Source organism: Rhamphochromis longiceps, linkage group LG13 (genome assembly GCF_057381845.1).
Source record: "Rhamphochromis longiceps isolate RC_006_pf linkage group LG13, R_longiceps_female_GT1.1, whole genome shotgun sequence".
Taxonomy (NCBI): Eukaryota; Metazoa; Chordata; class Actinopteri; order Cichliformes; family Cichlidae; genus Rhamphochromis; species Rhamphochromis longiceps.
The window spans coordinates 13,315,026-13,336,006 of NC_140569.1; the positions used below are offsets into that span (position 1 = coordinate 13,315,026).

General features: G+C 40.7%; 1 protein-coding gene across 2 annotated transcripts in view; it reads left to right on the forward strand.

Annotated features, from left to right (window-relative positions):
* bicc1a (BicC family RNA binding protein 1a) overlaps positions 1 to 20,981 on the forward strand; it is a 60,257-nt gene that overhangs the window by 25,787 nt on the left and 13,489 nt on the right. Inside the window, exons 1-8 of one of the 2 annotated variants that reach the window (XM_085427766.1) lie at positions 488 to 614; positions 2,716 to 2,785; positions 6,345 to 6,424; positions 7,481 to 7,639; positions 8,926 to 8,979; positions 13,478 to 13,660; positions 16,955 to 17,206; positions 18,773 to 18,904. In XM_085427766.1, coding sequence (XP_085283892.1) covers positions 603 to 614; positions 2,716 to 2,785; positions 6,345 to 6,424; positions 7,481 to 7,639; positions 8,926 to 8,979; positions 13,478 to 13,660; positions 16,955 to 17,206; positions 18,773 to 18,904 — 942 coding nt within the window. In that variant the 5' untranslated portion in view covers positions 488 to 602. Of the gene's footprint in view, positions 1 to 487; positions 615 to 2,715; positions 2,786 to 6,344; positions 6,425 to 7,480; positions 7,640 to 8,925; positions 8,980 to 13,477; positions 13,661 to 16,954; positions 17,207 to 18,772; positions 18,905 to 20,981 lie in introns of those variants that run through there. The other variant, XM_085427764.1, reaches the window with a different exon arrangement.

The window sequence follows — 20,981 nt, forward strand, 5'->3', positions numbered from 1 at the left end:
AGCACATTGAGGACAAAGCCATTAGGAGACACATCTGATTTTCTTTCTTTTTTTTCTTTTTTTCCCCCTCCATTAATATCAAGTACTTCTCACGACTGGCAGTTCAAAAGGCAGCCGTTATAGATTTGTAGGCAGGAGGCCAAGCAAGGTAACTTCCTCCTAGTGGAGAAAAAAAAATAGGAGTGAATGCTGGCAGCCTCTTGACAGCTCATTGTACTTTCTTTTGCTACCTGCTGTCCCCCCTTCTCCAGTGAGAGAGAGATAGAGAGATATATATATATATATATATACACATACACACATTAGGGGTGCTTTCGGTTCGGTACGCATATGTATCGAACAATACAACATTTGTAATTTATTTTATCAATTTTCCTTCTGACGATGCTGTCTGTGTGGAGCGCTCAGTGAATCTGTGTTCGACTACTCCGCCTAGGCTGCACTGTCGAGCGCAGATCCACTGAGCGCTCAACACAGACAGCATAGTCAGAAGGAAGAGCGCAGGGCAAGCTAGCGAGACAGAAGTTAAGCTCTCCTTGCAACAGGCAAATTGAACTTCATTCAGATCTGGCTTTGGAATTATTTTGGTTTTCATGTGACGTATGACCCTGAAGGTAAGCGAGTCATGGACTAAAGTAAAACAGTATGTTGGATGTGCCATGCAATGCTCAATTACATTGGTGTGAACTAGTGTGTTAGCGCAGTTAGCTCGTTAACATGTTGGCCGTCTAGCCCCATGCACGGAGCGATCGGCGGTAGCTTGTTAGTGGAGATTTGCCGTGTTGTGGCGTTAAGGTCATTTCAACGAGATTAACCTGAAAGCACTAGTGGGAACACAACGAATATGACTGCACATTTACGCCGACATCATCCTAGTGCAAAGACAAGTGAAAGCAGACAAAAAAAAGCAAGCATGCTACTAACTTTAGCCGAGTCATTTAGACAGCTGTTAGCACATGATTCTCCTTGTGCTGCTGAGAATATAGCCCAGAAGAAGCGGATAGTATAGCTTTTATTTTGGAAAGAGCCATTTCTCTGTAATAAACTCTCTTTTCCAAAGATGAGTGATTCCTCAATCAGATACAGGGCTTGCAATATCGCTAGCCCGACGTCCCGGAGCTAGCGATTTTTTCAGTCGGGCTACCAAAATCTATCTCTTCCCTGCCCGTCGGGCTATTGTAGGAAGGAAAATATATGTCAATGCTTTTGCATTCTTTCAGAAATGTAGCTGGGTAATTATGTCATTGGCATCGGTGAGCCACTGTCAATATGTGACATATTGAAGTCGCGTTTGAATTTGCGCTTGTTTTTTTGCTTTCACTTTGCAATCGTGCGAACTGTGTATAGAGAGCGACAGTACTGATCTGTGAGTGATGATAATTTGTGCACCAATTCCTCTGACATCGTCTTATTAATCGTTAGCTTACTATGCAAACATGACAAGTGAAATCTCCCGCAGCTTAAACATGTGAGAGGTTGATCGCGCAGAGAATCGCTGAGCTTATGTGAGTGCATGTGTAAAAGCATTTCAGTTCTGCTGAGCCAAATAAGACAGGTCAGGGTGAAGAAGTGACAGCCAAAGAAAAGCTTACCACAAAACGGAGAAGTTATGACAAATCAGACTATAAGGCAAAAAGAAAGTGCAGCTTCATGGTTTCATGGACAAAAGAATTTCTGTGGTTGCAATATGATGAGCTAAATAACCAGGGCTGCACATAAGTGGTCCGCAGGTGCGCATTCGCTGTCAAAATAAAAAACAGGCACAAGGGTTAGGGTTAAATTTAAAAACTGTACTTTTGAGTTAAAATATATATTTATAATTTTAATAAATGACAAATTAAAAATGCATGAACATTTTTTTGTATCGAAAAAATATCGAACCGTGACACCAAAGTATCGAACCGAACCGTGAATTTTGTGTATCGTTGCACCCCTAATATATATATATATATATATATATATATATATATATATATATATATATATATATATATATATATATATATATATATATATATATATATATATATATATATATAATAAAATCATACATTGATATTGCCTATTTTCCACGCTTGCTGCCAAAACAGCCTTCATCCATTGATGCATGGATATAATCAGGGACTTTTGAGGGTATCCTAGTGCTGTCTGCCACCACAACATTAGCAGAGGATTTTTATGCTTTATTGGCATGTTCCTAAGGAGTTTCTATGGAGTCGTAGGCTGCATTAGCCTGCTTTGTCTATTTGTCTGCTAGGTGCATGTCAAAGTAGCATTCATTTGAATGCCATGACCAAAGGATTGCTAGGCATGTTATGCATTGCAAAGCTAAGTGACCTATAAGTTTAATCCTGTGTGTGGGTGTGTGTGTTGATCAGAATCTGAGCAGTTTTTAATTGAACGCAGTCACAACTCCTCGTGTTTTCAAAGTCACCCAAATTAGTGCTTGGTAATACAGCTGATCTAATTAAAATCTCCAAAAATCCACATAGTGTCTCACAGTGATCTATATAATAGTATAATTAGAAATAAATCTGAAAAACACATTTACAAACTTAGAAGTTTAGTTCAGTATGTTGCTGTAAAACTATTGTAATTACTGCCAAGACAGAAGTCTCAAAGTTCTAATTTAGTAGGTTTTTTTTGTCTGCTAATACACAACCAGTACTGATATCTGTGAAAATCTAATGCCAGCTCTCCTTCATTCTGTTTCAGATCATGGATGAGACCCAAACGCAGATTGCCTGGCCTTCTAAACTGAAAATTGGAGCAAAGTCAAAAAAAGGTGAGGTTTCCCCGCTTTTTATACCAAACTCTTCCTATACTGTTGCTTGTGTGTAACTTACTTTTGGGGGGCTTAATGTTGAGCCTATAGGATGTATGGATATGACGAGCTCTATATGTTAACTTTGTTTTGGTTTTCCATCTGAAAAAACTAATAAAAAAAGGTTAATGGTTATGAGTCAGTTTGTTGTAACCAGAAAAATGTTCTTTGCAAACTCGGTGGGGTCGGATGGACAAAAAGGGGAGTATTTCAAGATTGCACTAGCATTGGTTATTAAAAATTTAATTGAAAAGATGAAAGCATTGCATGTTTTCTGTCCCTCGCAAGGCAGTAACCTCATCTTCATGGAGGAATTTTTTTCAGATTTTTGCTGCGGAGGTGGAGGGGTGGGAGTTGGTTGCCCACGCATTTATTGCCCAAGTTGTTCCAGTGCTCTGTTACCAATAAAACATTATCACGGTTATTTAAAGCTCTTCCGGGAGGGAGTGAGGCCAGGATTGAGGAGAGGGGAGGGTGAGGAGTTGGTGTAGCGATGCCCACTTTAGCAGTTCTCCTGAGGAAAACAATGCGCATCTTCAAGCCAGATGTGCAATCCAGTGACATTATGTAACTTCCTCACTCATTCTTTATGGATAAAAAGTTGACGCAAACACATCAGAATATTAAACACTTTTTCCTCTGGCTGTTTAATCAGCTGTAGGTTCTACGCAGTTCATTCGCACACAACTATCCATTCACCCCAAGTATTAGTTCATTCAGAAAACCTGCCTTTGACGGCACCTGGGAATGATGATGTGTACAAAAAAAAATGTACGTTTTTGACGCATGATGTTAGATTTTCCCCCGGTGTTGCGTAAACCGAAAGCAGCAGAGGGTAAGAGTGTTATATAATCACTTGGTTATCTTATGCATTTTTTGGGGGGGGGTTGAAACTGCCCATCTGCTTTAACCACCTGGATCCTGGAATTGAGGGAAGAGGAAGGGACAACACAGCAAAATAGAGTTCATTTCACTTACCACATCAGCCATTCTGTAAACTTCAGGAAACGAAGAAACACAGATTTTATCCACCTTTTATTGAACACAAAATTAGTCCAACACAAAACTCACCTGCTCTGCTCTTGACAGAAGATGACGGAGCAGATTATGTTCCGTTATTTTTATCTAAAATCACACTCTTTAATAGCATTAGCTTTCCTTGTTTCCCTGGAATTTTCATGTGCAGTCTGGAATTGATTACACTCGGTGGGATAGCAGCAGATGTGAGGGGATCTGTATGTTTTGTAACCTCTGCGTATGGCGAGCCGCACTTCATCAAAATGCCAGCTCTGCTGTTTCATTCATCACCTGCAACTAGCCATCTCTACCGCCTGCATAGGTGCGATAAGGCAAGTTGGTAGCCTCTGGGACAAGCCGTCATCAGCACCTAGCCTGCAGTTTATCATAATGAGGAGCCATATCGCTCATGCACAAGACACGTACGTGTAGCAATTTAAGGACACCGGAGTGGTCAGTGTTGGTTTATTGGCGTCTCAGAAAGTATCATTTTTTTGTTTTTTTTTCCATTACGGATAATTGTTTTAAAGCTACTTCCAGTTGCCAGTTGTGTTTCACTGTTTCCGCAGATGTTTTGAATGAGGAACGCTAAGTCAACAGGATTTTAAATCTCTTCATTTGTATGGTATTTTCTAATGCAGTCCTTCGCTGGAAAAATGCTTCAGCTTTGCCAGGCCAGAGCTCTGGGTCAAAAGGTTTCTTCTCTGTCAAGTGGAACAATAAAAATCTGTGTGACTGAAAACATTCACCTTTCGCAGCTACAGGTCTACTCTTGTTTTTGTTTGTTTTCATAGGTGTTGTGCGTGCCAAATTAGGACTTAAGGTGTTTTGTTTTTTTTATACATATATATTCAACAATCATTCATCAAATACAAAATGGGGGGTGGAGAAAAAGCACAGAGCACACACCACTTCAAAAATGCGGGGGTGTTCTGCATCACGACTGCGGCACTCATTTAGGCTGGCTAATGTTTGCCAGATGTGCTGTGCAGGTTGGAGTGGGGACACTGAAAGGGCCATACTCCCTCTAACGGTTACAGGAGGAAGTTGAGTGATTTCTGTTGTTCACGACAGCAGAATGATGGGAAAATTCCCTGGAACAGTGCTGAGGTTGTGATAGATCTCTGACCACTCTTTGTGCTTGTGTTTTTTTTTTTTTGTTTTGTTTTTTTCTCTGTTTTGTTTTCCTGTCTGACTTCAGCTTTTTTTTTTTTTTTTTTTTTTTTTTTTTTTTTTGTGAGTTCTTAACCCGCAAACAATCTGTGAGCTGTTGTTCCTCCCTCCTGTGATGCAGCATCTTTTGGAGTCTTGAGGTTGTCCGACCCTTTTGGCGCTCTCAACAAGATCTGTGCTTGTTTGTTGATGCATATCAAACTAATAACATTTGCTTCCTTTGTAAATACAAAAAAGAAACTACCCTGACTGTTTTCTTTTCTATGCTTCTCATATCTGACCCATGCAGGACTTTTCACTCCTAAGCTCCTTGGAAGACTAAACACGCTAGTACGAGTTTCTCTAAGGTCCCGGTGACTTTGTAACAATAAATCTGCTTCAACAAGTCCTGTCTGAGGACTACGCTGTACATCTGTGATCCTGTGTTTGTGTGTGCATGGTTAGGAGTGTTCCTGGAAGGGGCTTTGTGGACTTCCTGCTGCTCGGTACAGTTAACACGTGGGCGATGGACCGTGGACGTGTAGTACATGAATGTGTGCACGTGAACACACACGCACATATTTGTGTTTTTGCGTTTGCATTCTCCAGGGGTCCTGCATGCAGCAGTGCCAGATGTATTCTTACCCAATGCTGCGCAGACAAAACCATTAGCTATGAAAAGTTTAGCTATGCAGTGTTTGTGCTGAGAAGCTGAGGAGGCACAGTTTATTCACTGCTTGGATATTTCTTGCGCGATCCTTTTGTGGTTGCTGAGTGTATTTACTCAGAAATTTTAAATGCTTCAAAGTGGTGCGTTTATCACTAGTTTGCATTTGGGTAAACACTACTGGGTCTTGGAGTGACTGCTAATAAACACCAGAATACAGTCAGTGATCTTTAGCAGTATTTGAGAAAGAAGCTGAAGGAGGTTGACAGAATGAGGTTCAGAAAAGAGAAGGTGAGGGTGTCTGTCTTCTATTTAGGCAAAATTGCAGCTCAAGATTTGTTTTTTTTTTTTGTTTTTAACAGCTCACAGTTTTTTGAGATTGCCTGAATGTAATTCCAGAGGTGCTCCTCTTCCCCAATCACCACATGGCATTTGCTTGCCAATAAAAATGAGACTCGGCAGATATAAAAGCAGTAATTACTGTCACACAGCTTTTGTCTGACGCACTGTAATTTGTTGACAAGTGGAGACTTTTTGTGTCATATTTGGATTGAACTTGTCGCATTCTGCCTCTGCTCATTGTCAGCACCAAGTCACGCACGCACATAGCATACTTCTACAGACGTTAAACACATGCCGTCCGCCTCGTTTTTAACGTCTGCCCGTCTCTTCTTTCCTTGCCAGATCCACACATCAAGGTGTGCGGGAAGAGGGAGAATGTAAGGGAAGCCAAAGACCGAATAATGTCTGTCCTCGATACAAAGGTAAAGAAAACACCTTCATCACAGTGATTAAAAAACGTCCTTTGTGTGTAAACGGGCAGCTCTCAGTCTTCTGTTTCCTGCTGAAGGTGTTTTTCACTCAGGTTTATTTCACCTGAACTCTCCCACTGACAGCAATCAACTTTCCACTAATCAATCCCAACACTCAAGTCTTGAGTTTCTCAGTTTTGCAGTGTGTGCATGCAGGCTCCGTTGCCATGACAGCAAAAGAATTCACATAGTTGGGTGACTGGGCTCTAGCACACCCTAGGGGCAAGAGGTCGCTTGTGCACTTTGTACAGCAACCCACACGGAAGAGCTGCACCCAACTGGCATTGTTTATAGCATTTTATATGGTTTTGTCACGAAAAGGCCTTCCCCCCCCCCCCCCCCCCCCCCCCCCCCCCCGGAATACACAGAATTATTTCAGAATTTTTATTTGCTTTATTCATTTTTTTTAATAAACAGCATATTTTGTTGCTTTGATTCTGTTCTAAATGAGTGCAGCATGTGAGTGTGTTTTTTAAAGAGTGGAAAATTGTAAAAGTAATGACTTTGTGACTGTTTAGATGGCGTAAAGGGGGACACATGTTCAACAGGCCTTTCAGTGAACCAGGATTTACAATCAGAGAAATAGCAGGGGAATCAGGGAATCTTGGACCTCTTTGTTGTTTAATATTGTAAGGTATTTACTTTACAGTGTCTTAAAATGCCTCGAATATTGCTGGTAATTGGCAATCTATAAATACAACTAAAAGAAATTAAAACATCACCAAAAAAGCGAGAGGTCTATTAGCTTGTTTGTTTTTTGTTGAACACACAGTTGTAGCTCGGGGAGACTATAAACTCCACAGTATGTACCAGATGGTTGCTTTACCCATGGGCCGGATGGGTGTATTTACTAGAAATATCTTCATTAGTTCAAAGCTGTAAATGCAGTTTTGTTTTGCTTTTTTCCTTTAGTTTATGTACAATGTTCTGTACTTTTCTCACCTCACTGATATTTTTCAAGGGTTATCAGTCATCTTCTCAACCACTATCACTCTTTCTTCTCATTAGAGTAACAGGGTGACTCTGAAGATGGATGTTTCCCACACAGAGCATTCACACGTTATTGGCAAAGGAGGCAACAACATCAAGAGGGTGATGGAGGAGACGGGGTGTCACATCCATTTCCCAGACTCTAACAGGAACAACCAGGCAGAGAAAAGCAACCAGGTTTGAACCTTTTCTTTAATGTCTTGGATCACTGCTTTGCATTCTGCTGCCCAGAGTGTTTCCTACCATCATCCCTTAAAAACAGATTTTCTTAGGTTTCAGGTTCTAAATAACTCTTTGATCTGTGTATGCAGCCCTCCAATCCATTTACTAGCTGTCACGGGGTCTCAGTCTGGACAGGTTGCAGAGAGTTGGTTCACTCGGGTGTTTTGATTGGCCAGCTCAGAGGAAGCTAGTATGTTTTGGCTGGCCTCACTAGAATAGCACTAGGATCCTGCTGTAATTACCATTAAAGTATAGTAAGAGGAGTTGAGGAGAGGTCCAAGCATTAGATATCTGCTCTACACCTGTGTATGAAAGAACTGACAAGTTCTTTATTTTCAAAGGTCTACTCACCTTACTCTTACGGTTTCTCTGTGGGCTTTGCATAAAACAGTTTGCACTTATTCCAGATGTAGATGGTTAAGCTACTCCCCTCAGAACTCTGTATTTTGTGCATTGCTCAATCCCCTCCAGTCTGATGATGCAAGTATGGGCTGATAAGCAGCAACACTCTCCTTTTAGGCCCTTTAAGCTGTGTCTGTTCTCCAGTATCAAAAGCTTTCAGTCTGCATCAGAGCCTTTGAGAGGGCAGGCATGTTGACAGTACAGTTTTATTGATGAGCACATGGTACATTACTGTAAAACTCAATGAAGGGGCTACTTTTGATTCTCAGTAAAGCTGATGAGCTTCAGGATATTGTTGAATCACACTTAAGCAAAGCTTTTTTATGTTAAAATCTACAGTGCAAGTGTATATTTGAAGATTTTCTTCATGTAGCAGAGGTGAATTAGAGTGACCTGCTTTGTGTTGATTTAATTTTTTCTTTTGACAGCAACACTTAAACTTTATATTTGTTTTGGCACTGTAGCTGTGTACCGTGCTTAAGGTCTTTCATGGATAGCGCTGCTGAATCGTCTTTAGAGTGAGGAACGAGGATCAGAACAGAAAAAGCTAATGAGATCATTTATCACCCTTTTCATTAGTCTTTAAATTTAGTTAATCTGGCCTCTCTTTTTGGTGGTTATGCTTAAAAATTACTTGGTTAAATTTGCACGGTTGTTTTTACATTCACAGTGAATTGCATCATTGAGTCGAGCAGATTCATGACACGGTTCAAAACATTGCCTGCAAAGATGTCACAATTACATGAAACCGTATGCAAAGTACCTTAGTCTTGTATTTATCTTGGAGTGCGGGGGAACTGGATGACTGATTTACATCATTTACTTTTTATTATGAACAGGTGTCCATCGCAGGGCAGCCAGGCGGGGTGGAGGCAGCTCGAGTAAAAATAAGGGTAAGTTGGAATTCAGCCACGTTTGTCTTTGAGGGATACTCCACCCATAATTTTGAGTATCAAAGGCACATTCCCTGCAGACTGTTAAATTTGCACTTTTAACCTCCGTGGAGCAGACCGACTGTGCTCAGTTTACATTTCTGAAAGTTGCCGCTGATTTTAGTGCTGACCAATTTCTTTAAGAATAGATTTCAGTGTTATTTTGTAGTGCAGAGTTCAGCCAGATTGGACTGTTTTTAACAGAAAATCACAAGGCTGCCTAATCCATCCCACTTGACTGTAGGATTGAGTTGTTGATTGGGAAATGTTGATTTCTCATGATGTAAAAAACAATGGTGAGAATGAAGGATTTTGCTCAGCCGTACTAAGTAACAGCAACTGCAAGTACGAGTGTGTGTTTGAAACGATGTATAACAAATAATAAGAGTATTGCCCTAAATTTACCTCCACCTATGCCGTTTCCTGTTTTCCTTTGCCTTTGGCTGCTCCACCGGAGTACATTTGACCAGGCAAAATTTCAGCTGGACTGCAGTATCCAAGTGTCCATGTCTTGATCCTCTGGTCAACTTGGTCTCTCCAGCTTGTGTCATCTGAAATACTGTGCTTACCAGCACCAGCATGTCCAGTACTATTCGATAATTACTTGACATGAAGTTAAAATAATTAAGGACAAAAGTTTAAGACAAGAAATAGTCACATAAACTAGATTTTAAAGAATATTCTAAAGGACATTTGAAAATGTGTAAATCATGACCATGCTCAAGAAAATGTCAAAATTAGGACAGTCGAGTCAAGTCGCGCACCTAATCCTTCAGTGGAAAAGCTCCAACCTTTACAGTAGGTAAATATGTGGCCCAGGCATAGTTTCAACACTTCGTCTAAGCCACAAGCACCATTCCCTACTTATTCCCAGTCCACTTCCCAAGAACAATTGTAAAATAAAAGCATGAGCAACGCTCCCTCTGGCAAGTCTATCTCAAACCCATTTTCTAGCATTTTTTCCATCTTCAGTTTCATTCTGACGGGAAGCCCAACCTTCAGCTTCATCTCTGAGAGCAAAAAGACCTCGTGTGCTTGTGTGACCTACTACATCTTTAGACTTTTACTGTATTTCAACACCACAGCAGTTGTCTAAAGTGAGCACATTCCTCTGCTATGAACTGACCAAAACTAACATGGCGATGTGTGCTTTTGAGAAAGACAGAGTGAGTGTGTGCTGGAGGGAAAAGACAGGAAGACAAGGTCACGCTGGATGTTGTTGCAGTGCGTACTGGCAAATGTCTGCATGCATGTACCCATATCTCTCCATGTTTAATGGGTGTTTTCATAAGCAACAAATCAAATCCCAGATCATCTGCTTTCTTTGCTATGGATGAGGGGAAAAGAATAATCAAACCGAACCATACCAGTGTTGTACAAAGAACCACAAAGAGTTTTGTGTCCTCGAGAGAAGACTCAGTCAGCGGACAAGTGAGCTGAATAATAAGAGTTTCCTCTCCTGTCTGTCAGCTTGGTGTCTTTCAGTGGAAACCTTGATACTTACCTAGTCCTGGAATAGCCAAACATATTGTATGTGCTGTCAACAGTGTTATAAATTTGACATCCAGTTTAAGGCAGCTGTCGATGAAGGAGTGTTATAGTTTGTGCTCGGGCATGATTAGCGATCAGGCTACATGCGCCCACTTCTTAAAGCAGATTAGGGCACGGTTCGCTTGACTGCACCGTGGCAGAGCAGTCACGCTACTCAAACAGACGGGCACAGTACAGATCGCCTAACATTGTATACATTTCATCTGGTCAGCGTTAGCTTCACACTGAAAATGTCAACATACTTTAGATGTTTACGTGGTATACCTGCGTCCTGTAGTCATCACCGACTTGGATTCCATCTCACCAAACAGAATATTTATACAAAGCCTTGGACGTGCCATCAGAAGCTGTATCCCTGTTTGCCTGGAGACAAATCAATGGCTTGATTTAGTTTTGTTGACATCTTTTATAATGTGTTAAACTGCTACTGTAGTAACTTTATCTTGAGGTGGAGTTTTTCCCCTCTCAACACCTCGCCCTGTCCCGCCTCTTATCCCCTCTGAAAATATCTCGAAGTGTCTACATTTTAATTTAGTTTTAGCCATTTGACTTTTTATATTGTTTATATTTTCATAATCTCCTCCCCGGTGCTCCTGTGGTTCATTTTTCCATTTCCAGCTCTGACAGTCTGCCATACTTCTTTCACTTGGTCAGAAAGTTGGATCAATATTTAAAAAAAAAAAATCACAGTAGAGAGGGGGAAAAGGGGGGAAAAACGAACCATGATTAAGTTTTTCTGGTATCAAGTATTTTTGTTGCACCAGTGTTTATCTTTTCAGTTTCACATCAGTAATTCTGGCTTGGATTAAACTCAAAAGTCAGAAGGCCCAGACAAAACAAGCCAGATGTGTAAACACACTCAGACTGATTATTGAAGGGCTAATCTTTTTCTTTTTCTTTTTTTCTTTCCCTACATTTGGTGTGAAGTCAGCAGATAATTCATCACCCTGGATCTGTTAAAATATAAAGGAAAACTGTCCTCCACGTTTTCTAAAGCCCACTAAGTGCCAGAGCTTGTCTAATTTCTTAAAAGTTAATTGTTAAGATAACCTAAGATGCATTTCTGGGCTCACCCTCATCATCCAGTGCATGCCGAGTGGCATCGATCTTGAGGGAGGGGGAAAAAAGTGGACTCGACGGTTATTTCGAATCTTTTTCTTTTTTTAAGTTGTGTTGAAATTGAAAAATTCCACAGTAAAATGCATGAGGTTAGAGAGTTTACCTCAGTTTCTTGTCCTCCTACATAACTCCTACAGTTATGGTTACTAGTTAGACAGAGTACTATCTTCTGGGTGGGCATTAGACCAAATCCTCCCCAGTCGTCTTCTAAAACCAGAAGTGGCTGGTTTGTTCCTGCATTAGCAATGCAGCTAAGGGAGAATCATGTCCCTTAATCATTCAGACACACCGCAGTGGACCTACAAGGTCTGCCGTACTTCTGATGCCTTCTTGGGTGGAGATCTGTTTGACTCTGTAACAAGCCAGTTGTTGAGGTGATGGATTCTTGGGGGATTTAATGTGGCTTTCGGAGATGGAGCTGGCAGGTAGGTGATGAAAGGTCTAGCTAGTTGCGTTACCTCAAAGATATTTTCATTTTTCTTCATCCCTCACCCTTATGTCAGGACAAGTGAGGCCTTTGAACAGCACTTTCTGTTTGAATACAAGCTGTCCTTTTTGAAAAAAGCTGAACTCAGCTCCGCCGTGAAAATCAGCCTATTCTTCATTCAGTTCTCGACTCCTGCTGGTCTGCTTGTCCTCCCTTGCATTTCCCTCAGTGCTGACCTAAATTTCTCGAACCCTCGGAGAGCGAGTGCTGAAACGTGATATAAATGTAAGGCCAAGCGCATATGGGACTGATCAGGGATGCATTTCTTTGGTCAGAGCAATTCATGCTGCTTGCCCTTCACTGGCAGCCAAAACCATAGTGGCGCTCTGCCCAAGAGTCAGTGTTTGGATAAGTGTGTGCGTGTGTGTGTTCATTGTCTTTATGAGTGTGTATATGTGCATTCCCTTCAGTTTTTCTGTATAAGGGTGTGCCTGTGTGATTTATCTCTCGTGTGTGTGTGTGTGTGTGTGTGTGTGTGTGTGTGTGTGTGTGTGTGTGTGTGTGTGTGTGTGTGTGTATATATAAGCATGTGTATGCATAAAGTAAAGTTGTCAGCATCTATTCTCTTTGAATGAAGGCTGTGACACAAATGACAGGAACTGTTATCTGTTGCTGGTCCTGTGGTTTAATTCAGTGACTTGATGTATGAGAATTAATGTATGAGAGTGAACAGGCCATGGACCACTAATGTTTTAAATTTTAAACCATAGTTGGATGTTTTTGTGTAGCCATAATGATAAAATGATGAAGAATTTTATTTCTTTTTTTTTTATGTTTTTTTTTTTTTTTTTTTTGACCCTGTAGCATTTTGCTGCTTGCAGACGTTGTCTTTTTTTCTATTCTTTTTGCTGCCGGTGCTACTCCACTTCATTTTGACTACCTTCCCCAGATTTATTTATTTGGCCTGACAGATTTACATACCAAGTGTTGCCACCTTCTGTTAAATGAAGGATTGTTATGGCTGTGTGTCAATTCACATAAGTCTTCAGTATGTGAAGAAATCCCCCTTTTCCTTATGCGTTTTTACTTAATCGGTGTAAGTCACTAATGTTTTGACACCGGCTGTTATGTTCTTTCTGTCATAATTTTTTTTGAAGAGGGGGGAAAAAAATCTGGTTCCACATGTTTTATATTTTTTCCTACAGAAGCCATAACAGTTTAATAATAAGCTCCAACACTCTGCAGCATTTCAGCCGCCATCACTATGCTTCCACATGTTCAAAGACGATGGTTGTCGCTTACTGTTAATACCTTCCCTTTCTCTGTCCTCCTCCTCCTTCCACCTGTCCCGTCACGTTACAGGAGCTGCTACCTCTTGTGCTGTCTTTCGAGCTCCCTGCAATCATGCAGTCTGACCCCAGCTCGCCCACTGTGCAGCACATCTCGCAGACCTACAACCTCACAGTCTCCTTCAAGCCCCCGACACGTCTCTATAGAGCCACAGGTGTTGTTCGCGGCTCACAGAATAATGCCAACGCACTCAAGGTAAGAAGGATCTCACGGTTTAGAAGTGACGAATGGTCTGTGGCATTTGAGGGTTGTGTGAAACAGATGGTCAAGGCTTTTTGTTACTAATTAATAAGAAAATTATGGAGTAAAAAATGCACATTACAACTTTCCACAGACTAAAGCGATAAAAAAGTACGACATTGTAAAACATGAAATGCATGAAACTAGCAAATGCTTACATTTTATAGCCAGGAACCAGTGAATATTTAGCTGTTGACTCATTAGTCTGTTTTAAGCATTTCCTAATACTGCACCAGCTGTATTAATAATTTAAACTCTGTAACGTCACCTTTTTACTTTGTGGCAAAATTATGGAAAGGCCAAACAGCCCTTGTGTGTCCTGTAAAATATGCTTGAACTCTGACCTCTGTACTCCTTCTCAGTCATTTCAGTTCTGTAATATTTTAGTGAATCCATTTACATGTTGAACCACGCGCCCAAAAAAAGGGTTTCCTGAGCCACGCGTTAAGGCCCACCAACACTTTCGGCATGCCTCACTTTTCTCATATAAACTGCTTCATTACATTCGGCACCACAGGGGCAAGAGAGTGCTGAGAGATTTTTGGTCACTCAAACTGGACGGCTGCTAGTTTAGCTCTCCACTGCAGGGGAGACTGTGTCCCACTACTGTATCAGCAAGTCCACAAGCTCCCCTCAAATTAAACTGTACTTTAAATTAGTCTCTGAGTTTCTTGCAGTTTTTTTCTGCTGCTTGTGTATGTTCGTAATCATACTGTATGTTTCCTATATATAAACATACAGAGATGTATTTCCTCAACAGGCATCTGGCTTAGGATAGTGCCAGGAAGGTTTCTCATAAATCTCTGCCAAACAAATCATAGCCACCATTCCCCCACCCCACTACCAAGCTTTAGTTAACAACATGGAGTTAATTTTAGTTTGCCAACAGTTGCGTTTTGCATATGTGCATTTCTGCGTTCATTTATTCATCAGTGCCAGTGCACTTTTATTTGGATTTGTATGCTTGTGTGCATTTGTGTGTTCCTATGTACAGCACATGTGTTCATATGCAGAAACATTGCCCCTGAGTTTGCGGTAGGTCTGAGGGGTCAGTCAGGACTGGGAAGAATGCCAGATGAAAGCTGTATGCTATGTTGTGTGGTGGCGTGAGACCCTTAGTGGTTTTGGCAATTCTTAAAGGTGCTCTATGGATTGTTGTCTTATGTTGGCCACAGTGTGCAGATTCCTGTAGAAGAGGGGAAATGACATACTTTACAAGGCCAAGTGATGGCTTGCAGAGACTGCAAAGAATGAGACTGTTAAGATGGCCAGCACAGTTAAAAAAAAAAAAAAAAAAAGCAATAATTTTCATTGGTTATATAGAAAACACTGGTGCTTTCTCTGAGAAAGCACCAGCTTTGCTTTACTGCTCTGTGAAACAATTACTTTGTAATCTGGCCTGGATACTGCTTAAAATGAAATGTTGTTTTAGCCTCTTGTTCGCTTATCTTTTTTCTTTTCAAGACTAACAATTCATCACATCTTTACTTTATTTAATATGCACTGTTTTATATTCATATTTAAAAAATGCAAATTGCTAGTTATAGTCTTGTATTCTTGGCAAAAATATTGTTCTCTTGCAACGAGTATGCATCCAAAATGAGATGCATTATTTAATATTCCTGCCTGAAAAGTTAAATCGATGAATGGATTTGCGTTTATTTAGAAGTTATCAAAGGCCACAGTCAAACATTTATTGGCGGTTCCTCATGAGAGGATTCATGGCTTCGCTAAGTGTCTTTGTATTATGGATTGAATACTAAACAGTAATTTGATAACTTGCTATCATAGACAGAATAGTTGGTTTTTTTGTTTTTTTTTTGTAATGACTGCACTTAATATACACAAATGTTTCTGTACATAAGCTAATAGCACCAAGGCACACTCAAAATCCAAGTGGTGCTTAACATCAACACATTAACACATGCTGAACAAGTTGAACAAGTTGGCTGCTTGGTTCATTGAGACTGTGGATGCCAACACTATGAAATGTACATTATTGAAGTATTAGTATAACCTATGAATTGCTCTGTATAATTTCACAGGTTGTCTCTGATCTAAATCTTATGTGACTCCGTGTCCTTAATTTGTAACTACCATATTTGTTTAAACACAGATGTTCCAATGATGCCACCAGTGTGTGTGTGTGTGTGTGTGTGTGTGCGCCTCACCTTTCCTGCATGAGAAATAGGGAGGGCTGGATTGGCAACTACAAAGGAAAGTCAAGACAGCATTTTGGGTGCAATTTCAGGAGGACTCAAGTAGAAAGAGGAGCCATTCATAGGAAGACTAAGATGAAATCCATTAAAAGAGCTAAATCTCAAAGAATGATCAGATGGCTATCATGCATAACAATTTACAGCAGGGAACATTTTGCTGTTTTTCAGTTGCCTTAGCAGTCATGCGAAGAGTTTTCACGGGACAATGTCCTGTACAATGCTCAAAGAAATTGCAAAATACCCAAGAGCTACATCTGAGACGACGTGCCTCAGTTAGCATGTTAAAGTTCATGACAGTCCAATTAGGAAAAACGCTGAACAAGTATGGCTTATTTGGGAGGCTTGCCAAGAGAAAGCCTTTTCTCTTTAAAGAAAACATGGCAGTGCAGCTTAGGTTTGCAGCATTTCATCTGAACAAACAACAAGACTTCTGGAAGAATGTTCTTTGGACAGATGAGACGTGATCTCCAAAGTGGACATGTCTAACTAAAATGCAGAGCGCCACGTTTGATCAAAACCGGCTGGTCAACACAAACACGCCATACCGTCTGTCAAGGATTGTGGTGGAGGGGTGACGATTTGGGCTGGTTTTGCAGCTACAGGAACTGGGCACATTGCAGTCATCGAGTCAACCATGAACTCCCCTGTACAGCAGAGTATTCTAGGGTCAAATGTGAGGCCATCTGTCTAACGGCTAAAGCTTGGCTGAAATTGGGTCGCGCAACAGAGCAGTTATTCCAAGTACACCAAAAAATCTATATCAGAATGTCTGACATGCTGTGGCAGGACCTTTTAAGAAGGCTGTGAGTTAAAGAATATCTGCAAGCTGTGAACTGAAAAAGCACTGTAAAGAAGAGTGGGGCAAAACTCTTTGTTATTGTGTAAAGCATGGGATTTGCTTATTTTTGCACTGCAGAGAATCCTGTGAAAAATGGTTTGTTTTTTGTGTTTTTACTTTTAAATCTAATTGGTGATTATCCTGTGAGATAAAATATGCTAAAATATGTTTTCTTTTGTAATCCCTGTTCAGAGAGGTACAGCTCTGCTACTGGAGCACCTGGCCGGTAGCCTGGCTAGCACTATCTCATTGACCACCCACCTGGACATCGCACCGCAGCACCACCTCTTCATGAAGGGACGCAATGGCAGCAACATCAAGCACATCACCCAAAGGACGGGAGCTCAGATCCACTTCCCTGATCCCAACAGCCCCCAGAAGAAATCTACAGTCTACATTCAGGGCACCATCGAATCTGTGTGCTTGGCACGGCAGTACCTCATGGTATTCATCTTCAGTGTGTGTTTAATTTATTGACAACTGAAAAAAAGAATGCTAAACTGCTAAGCCAGCCCCTTCCAACTTTGTTTTTGTGGTTAAGAGATGGCATTTGCGTTATATTCTTACATGTACAGATTCCACATACTGTGTGGTAGCTAGAATGGATGCCACTGTTTCATCAGTATCATCATGGTATGTGTGAATGATGCATGGGTTTTCAGATGTGAGTTAGGAAGTAAACCACGATTGCCTTGAGGGTTTTGAATAGCCTTGGGAGAGATTTGCTTGGCTCTAGTCGAGCTGCTGAAATGTCTGTCAGATAAACAAGAATCTGTAACCGACTCAAGGTTAGCACACATGGTTCATAGCTGCTACATACCTGCATGTAAGATGGACACAATTAGTTTGGCTTGACTTCTTTATGTCCTTTCTATGCCTTAAAAAAAGAAGAAGATCCTCATGGTAATGGGTTGACCTGCTTTCTGTGGTAGATTCTAGTGGACTGGATATCAACCTGACTGTAATTCAAAGATTACGTTAAAGTTTGGACCAAAGATAGCACTTCATATTTAAATTTCACTTGGTTAAAATGCTCAGCGGTCATTCTTGTCTTGTTTCCCATGACCACTGAGGCTACCCGAATCTTAAATTACTTAGGAGTATAATCAGAGGTCTGTTTCAGATATGTGTAAAAGTGATGGCTGTTTAATTACTGTTGGCTTCGGCTGAGCTGGTGTGTATATGACATCTCAGCTGTAAACAGCTTTGGCTTTCTGTTTGGACATCCATAATGTGGGGCAGTAATTCTGCAAGAGCTGCCTTCTCTTTGTCTGCGGTCTCCCAGTTGGCCCCAAAGACATTTAGCAAATGCCAGAGTTGTTTCAGTGACCAAACATGACTTTCTTTTGGAATTGAAATGGGACACACAAGAAGGAGCTTCTTAAGTGTCTTACACTGGTGAAGAGTAAAGAATAAAAAAAAAAAAAAAAAAGATTAATAAGAGATGAGATGGAGAAGAGAGGAGAAACAAAAAGCAATGAGTGGGAGAGGATCGTAGAAATGAACAAAGGGCATAAAAAGGGCTAGGTGAGGTGCTGTAAACTAGATGCAGAATAGGCATACAGGAGTGGGAGAGGCCTCCTCGCGGTAGTGCACTGTGTGATTTGGCTTCTCATAGCCAGACTATAGATTATAGCTCCAATCTCAAGCCCCGTCAGAGCCAGTCTGGCTCTGCTCTCTGCTGCTAATTACACCCACTCACAATAGGAGCACTGTCCAGCTCTCAGCCCAAAATATAGATGTCTGTGGTGCTTGTGGTGGTGATCATGCAAAACAGATTGCTGTTGGCGGAATTTCCCAAACTCAGTGTGGGATGAATCCAGCACTGAATCTTGTATTTATTGGTATGACCAACTTGCTCTACAAATGGTATACTACTATTGAGAAATGGCTTATATTACTGGAGCACCAGTGCAAACTTGAAAGCTTTTCAAAGAGATTGGTGTGCAGCTGACATAAGAAAATGAACGTTTATTACAAATATGTATTTATTTTGTCTTTGCTCCACAGGGCTGTTTGCCTCTGGTATTAATGTTTGACATTAAAGAGGATATTGAGGTGGAGCCCCAGTGTATCACAGCGCTAATGGAGCAGCTGGATGTCTTCATCAGTATCAAACCAAAGCCAAAACAGCCCAGCAAGGTATGACTTCAAGCCCACACTCACACGGCACGGAAAGTTGGGATTTCAGGCACTGGTACTGACTTGGCTTTGAGAAAGGCAATTTAGTCTTTAAGCTACAGCTACTTCTATCCAAACCAAAATATTTTAACTGTTTCAATGGATTGTCACAAAGTGCTGAAACCTAATGACCTTAGTAAACCCCTGATCTTGCCTTGAGCATCATCATGTGGTTAATCTCTGTGGTTTCATGGCAGCAAATCCAAAGAATGGGTTTAAAACCATTCTTTGGTTTTTTAGAGGATGCATATTGTGTGTACATTGTGTTTTTTAAATTGATCGCGATGAGCCATTTTTGTTTTGTTTGGTTTTTTTTGGGGGGGGGGGGACGACTCTTTGTATCCTCTATAGTCATATTAACAGTATAGTGTTATCGCACCATAAAGAACATAGAAACAGTTCCAAATGCTGCATCATCTATGGCTTATTAAGCTGGCTTTAGTCCATTTAGCTCACAGTCCACTTTTCTAGATGTGCTTTCAAAATAAACAAAGACCCACATCAAAATCAAGAATGTTATTATCAGATTTACTTCGAATGTAGTGGCAGTTAGCAAATGTTTGCATGCAAACACATCATTTTTATTATAAGCTTAAATGAGAAGCTCCTAGTGTTGTTTAAATTAAATAGTTATTTGTTTCCTTTTTTTTAACTAGGAGAGATTGTGTATCCAGGATCATGCTTCAACATTTCCAGTGGCATTAAAAATCATATTTCTAGAGGATATATTTACACACACATTCATACAAGCAAGTTATTCTATGTGCTTTCTATCACATTCACACTCTGACGGCTGCATCGGGAGCAACCTTCCAATTAGGAGATGAACTGAACCACAGCAGCTCCTTAAATATATCCCTTCACAGTTTTGACTGTTGCATGTAAAAAGAGCATAACAAGACACTGGCTAAAAAGTGATCAGTGGCTGGATAAAGTACAAGAAATGCTCATTTTTTGAGGACTAAAACAGGCACCCATAGGAAACTGGACCACATTTCTATAATATTATGAACATCGTAGACTAAAGAAAGTGCCCCGTGTTATTACAGTGTATTTATTCTGCTGTCAACTTTTAGTTACCAGGTTTTATACTTCTCAATTTTTCTTCTTCTCAAAGAAAAAATAGGTTTGGGGGGTTCTTTTTGTTTTTAAAAGGAGCTAATTTTTCTTCTTTATGCATTTTACACTTGGGACTGTAATATGTACTTGACAGAGTAATGATTACTTTAGGAGGCAGCGTACAGACACAGTGTTGAGTGTCCTCCTCTGTAACACTAGCTGTGCACTGGTATTGACCGTTACAGAGCTCCTACCAGGCAAAATAACCAAATAAGAGTAATGTATTTACTTAACTAAAGAGAGGAAATATTCCATCCCAGCTGTTTGCTGCTCATATAGTTGCACACAGAGTAGATGTAGATTCTGAAAATGAAGCACACAGAAAAGAACCACTTGCTTACATGAATAAATGTTACACAGTGCCAGCATGTTACAGCAATGATAAAAAATTATAGCAAGAACGTTCTGAGTTTCGATCTCCCGGTTTGTTGGACTCTTTGTGTGGAGTTTGCGTGTTCTCGCAGTGCCTGCGTGGGTTTCCTCCAGGTGCTCTGGTTTCCGTGCACAGTTCAAAGACACGCTTGTTAAATTAACTTGTTTTTCTAAGGTGGCCGTAGGTATTCGTGTGAGCGTGTGGGGTTGTGATGGACTGGCAACCTGTACAGGGTGTAACTCATGCCTTGCCCTGCGGCAGCTTCAATGCACTCTACACCCCCCCACCCCCCACCCACTGCAAACCTGAACTAATTGAACGAGTAACAAAGTGGATGAATGCCTTAACCTTCAGCCAGTCTCATAATTGATTCAAGCATCTGGCATATACTACACTCAGTTTCCACAGTGGTCTTATCTTAAGAAATCACAACATGTATAATAGACTACATTAAAAAAAGCCAAACATCCAGTAAACATTAAAGTTTCGATGAAAATGTGTCCTTTTCTCCCATAGAAAAAGACAGCTGCTGTCCTACTTGTTCAA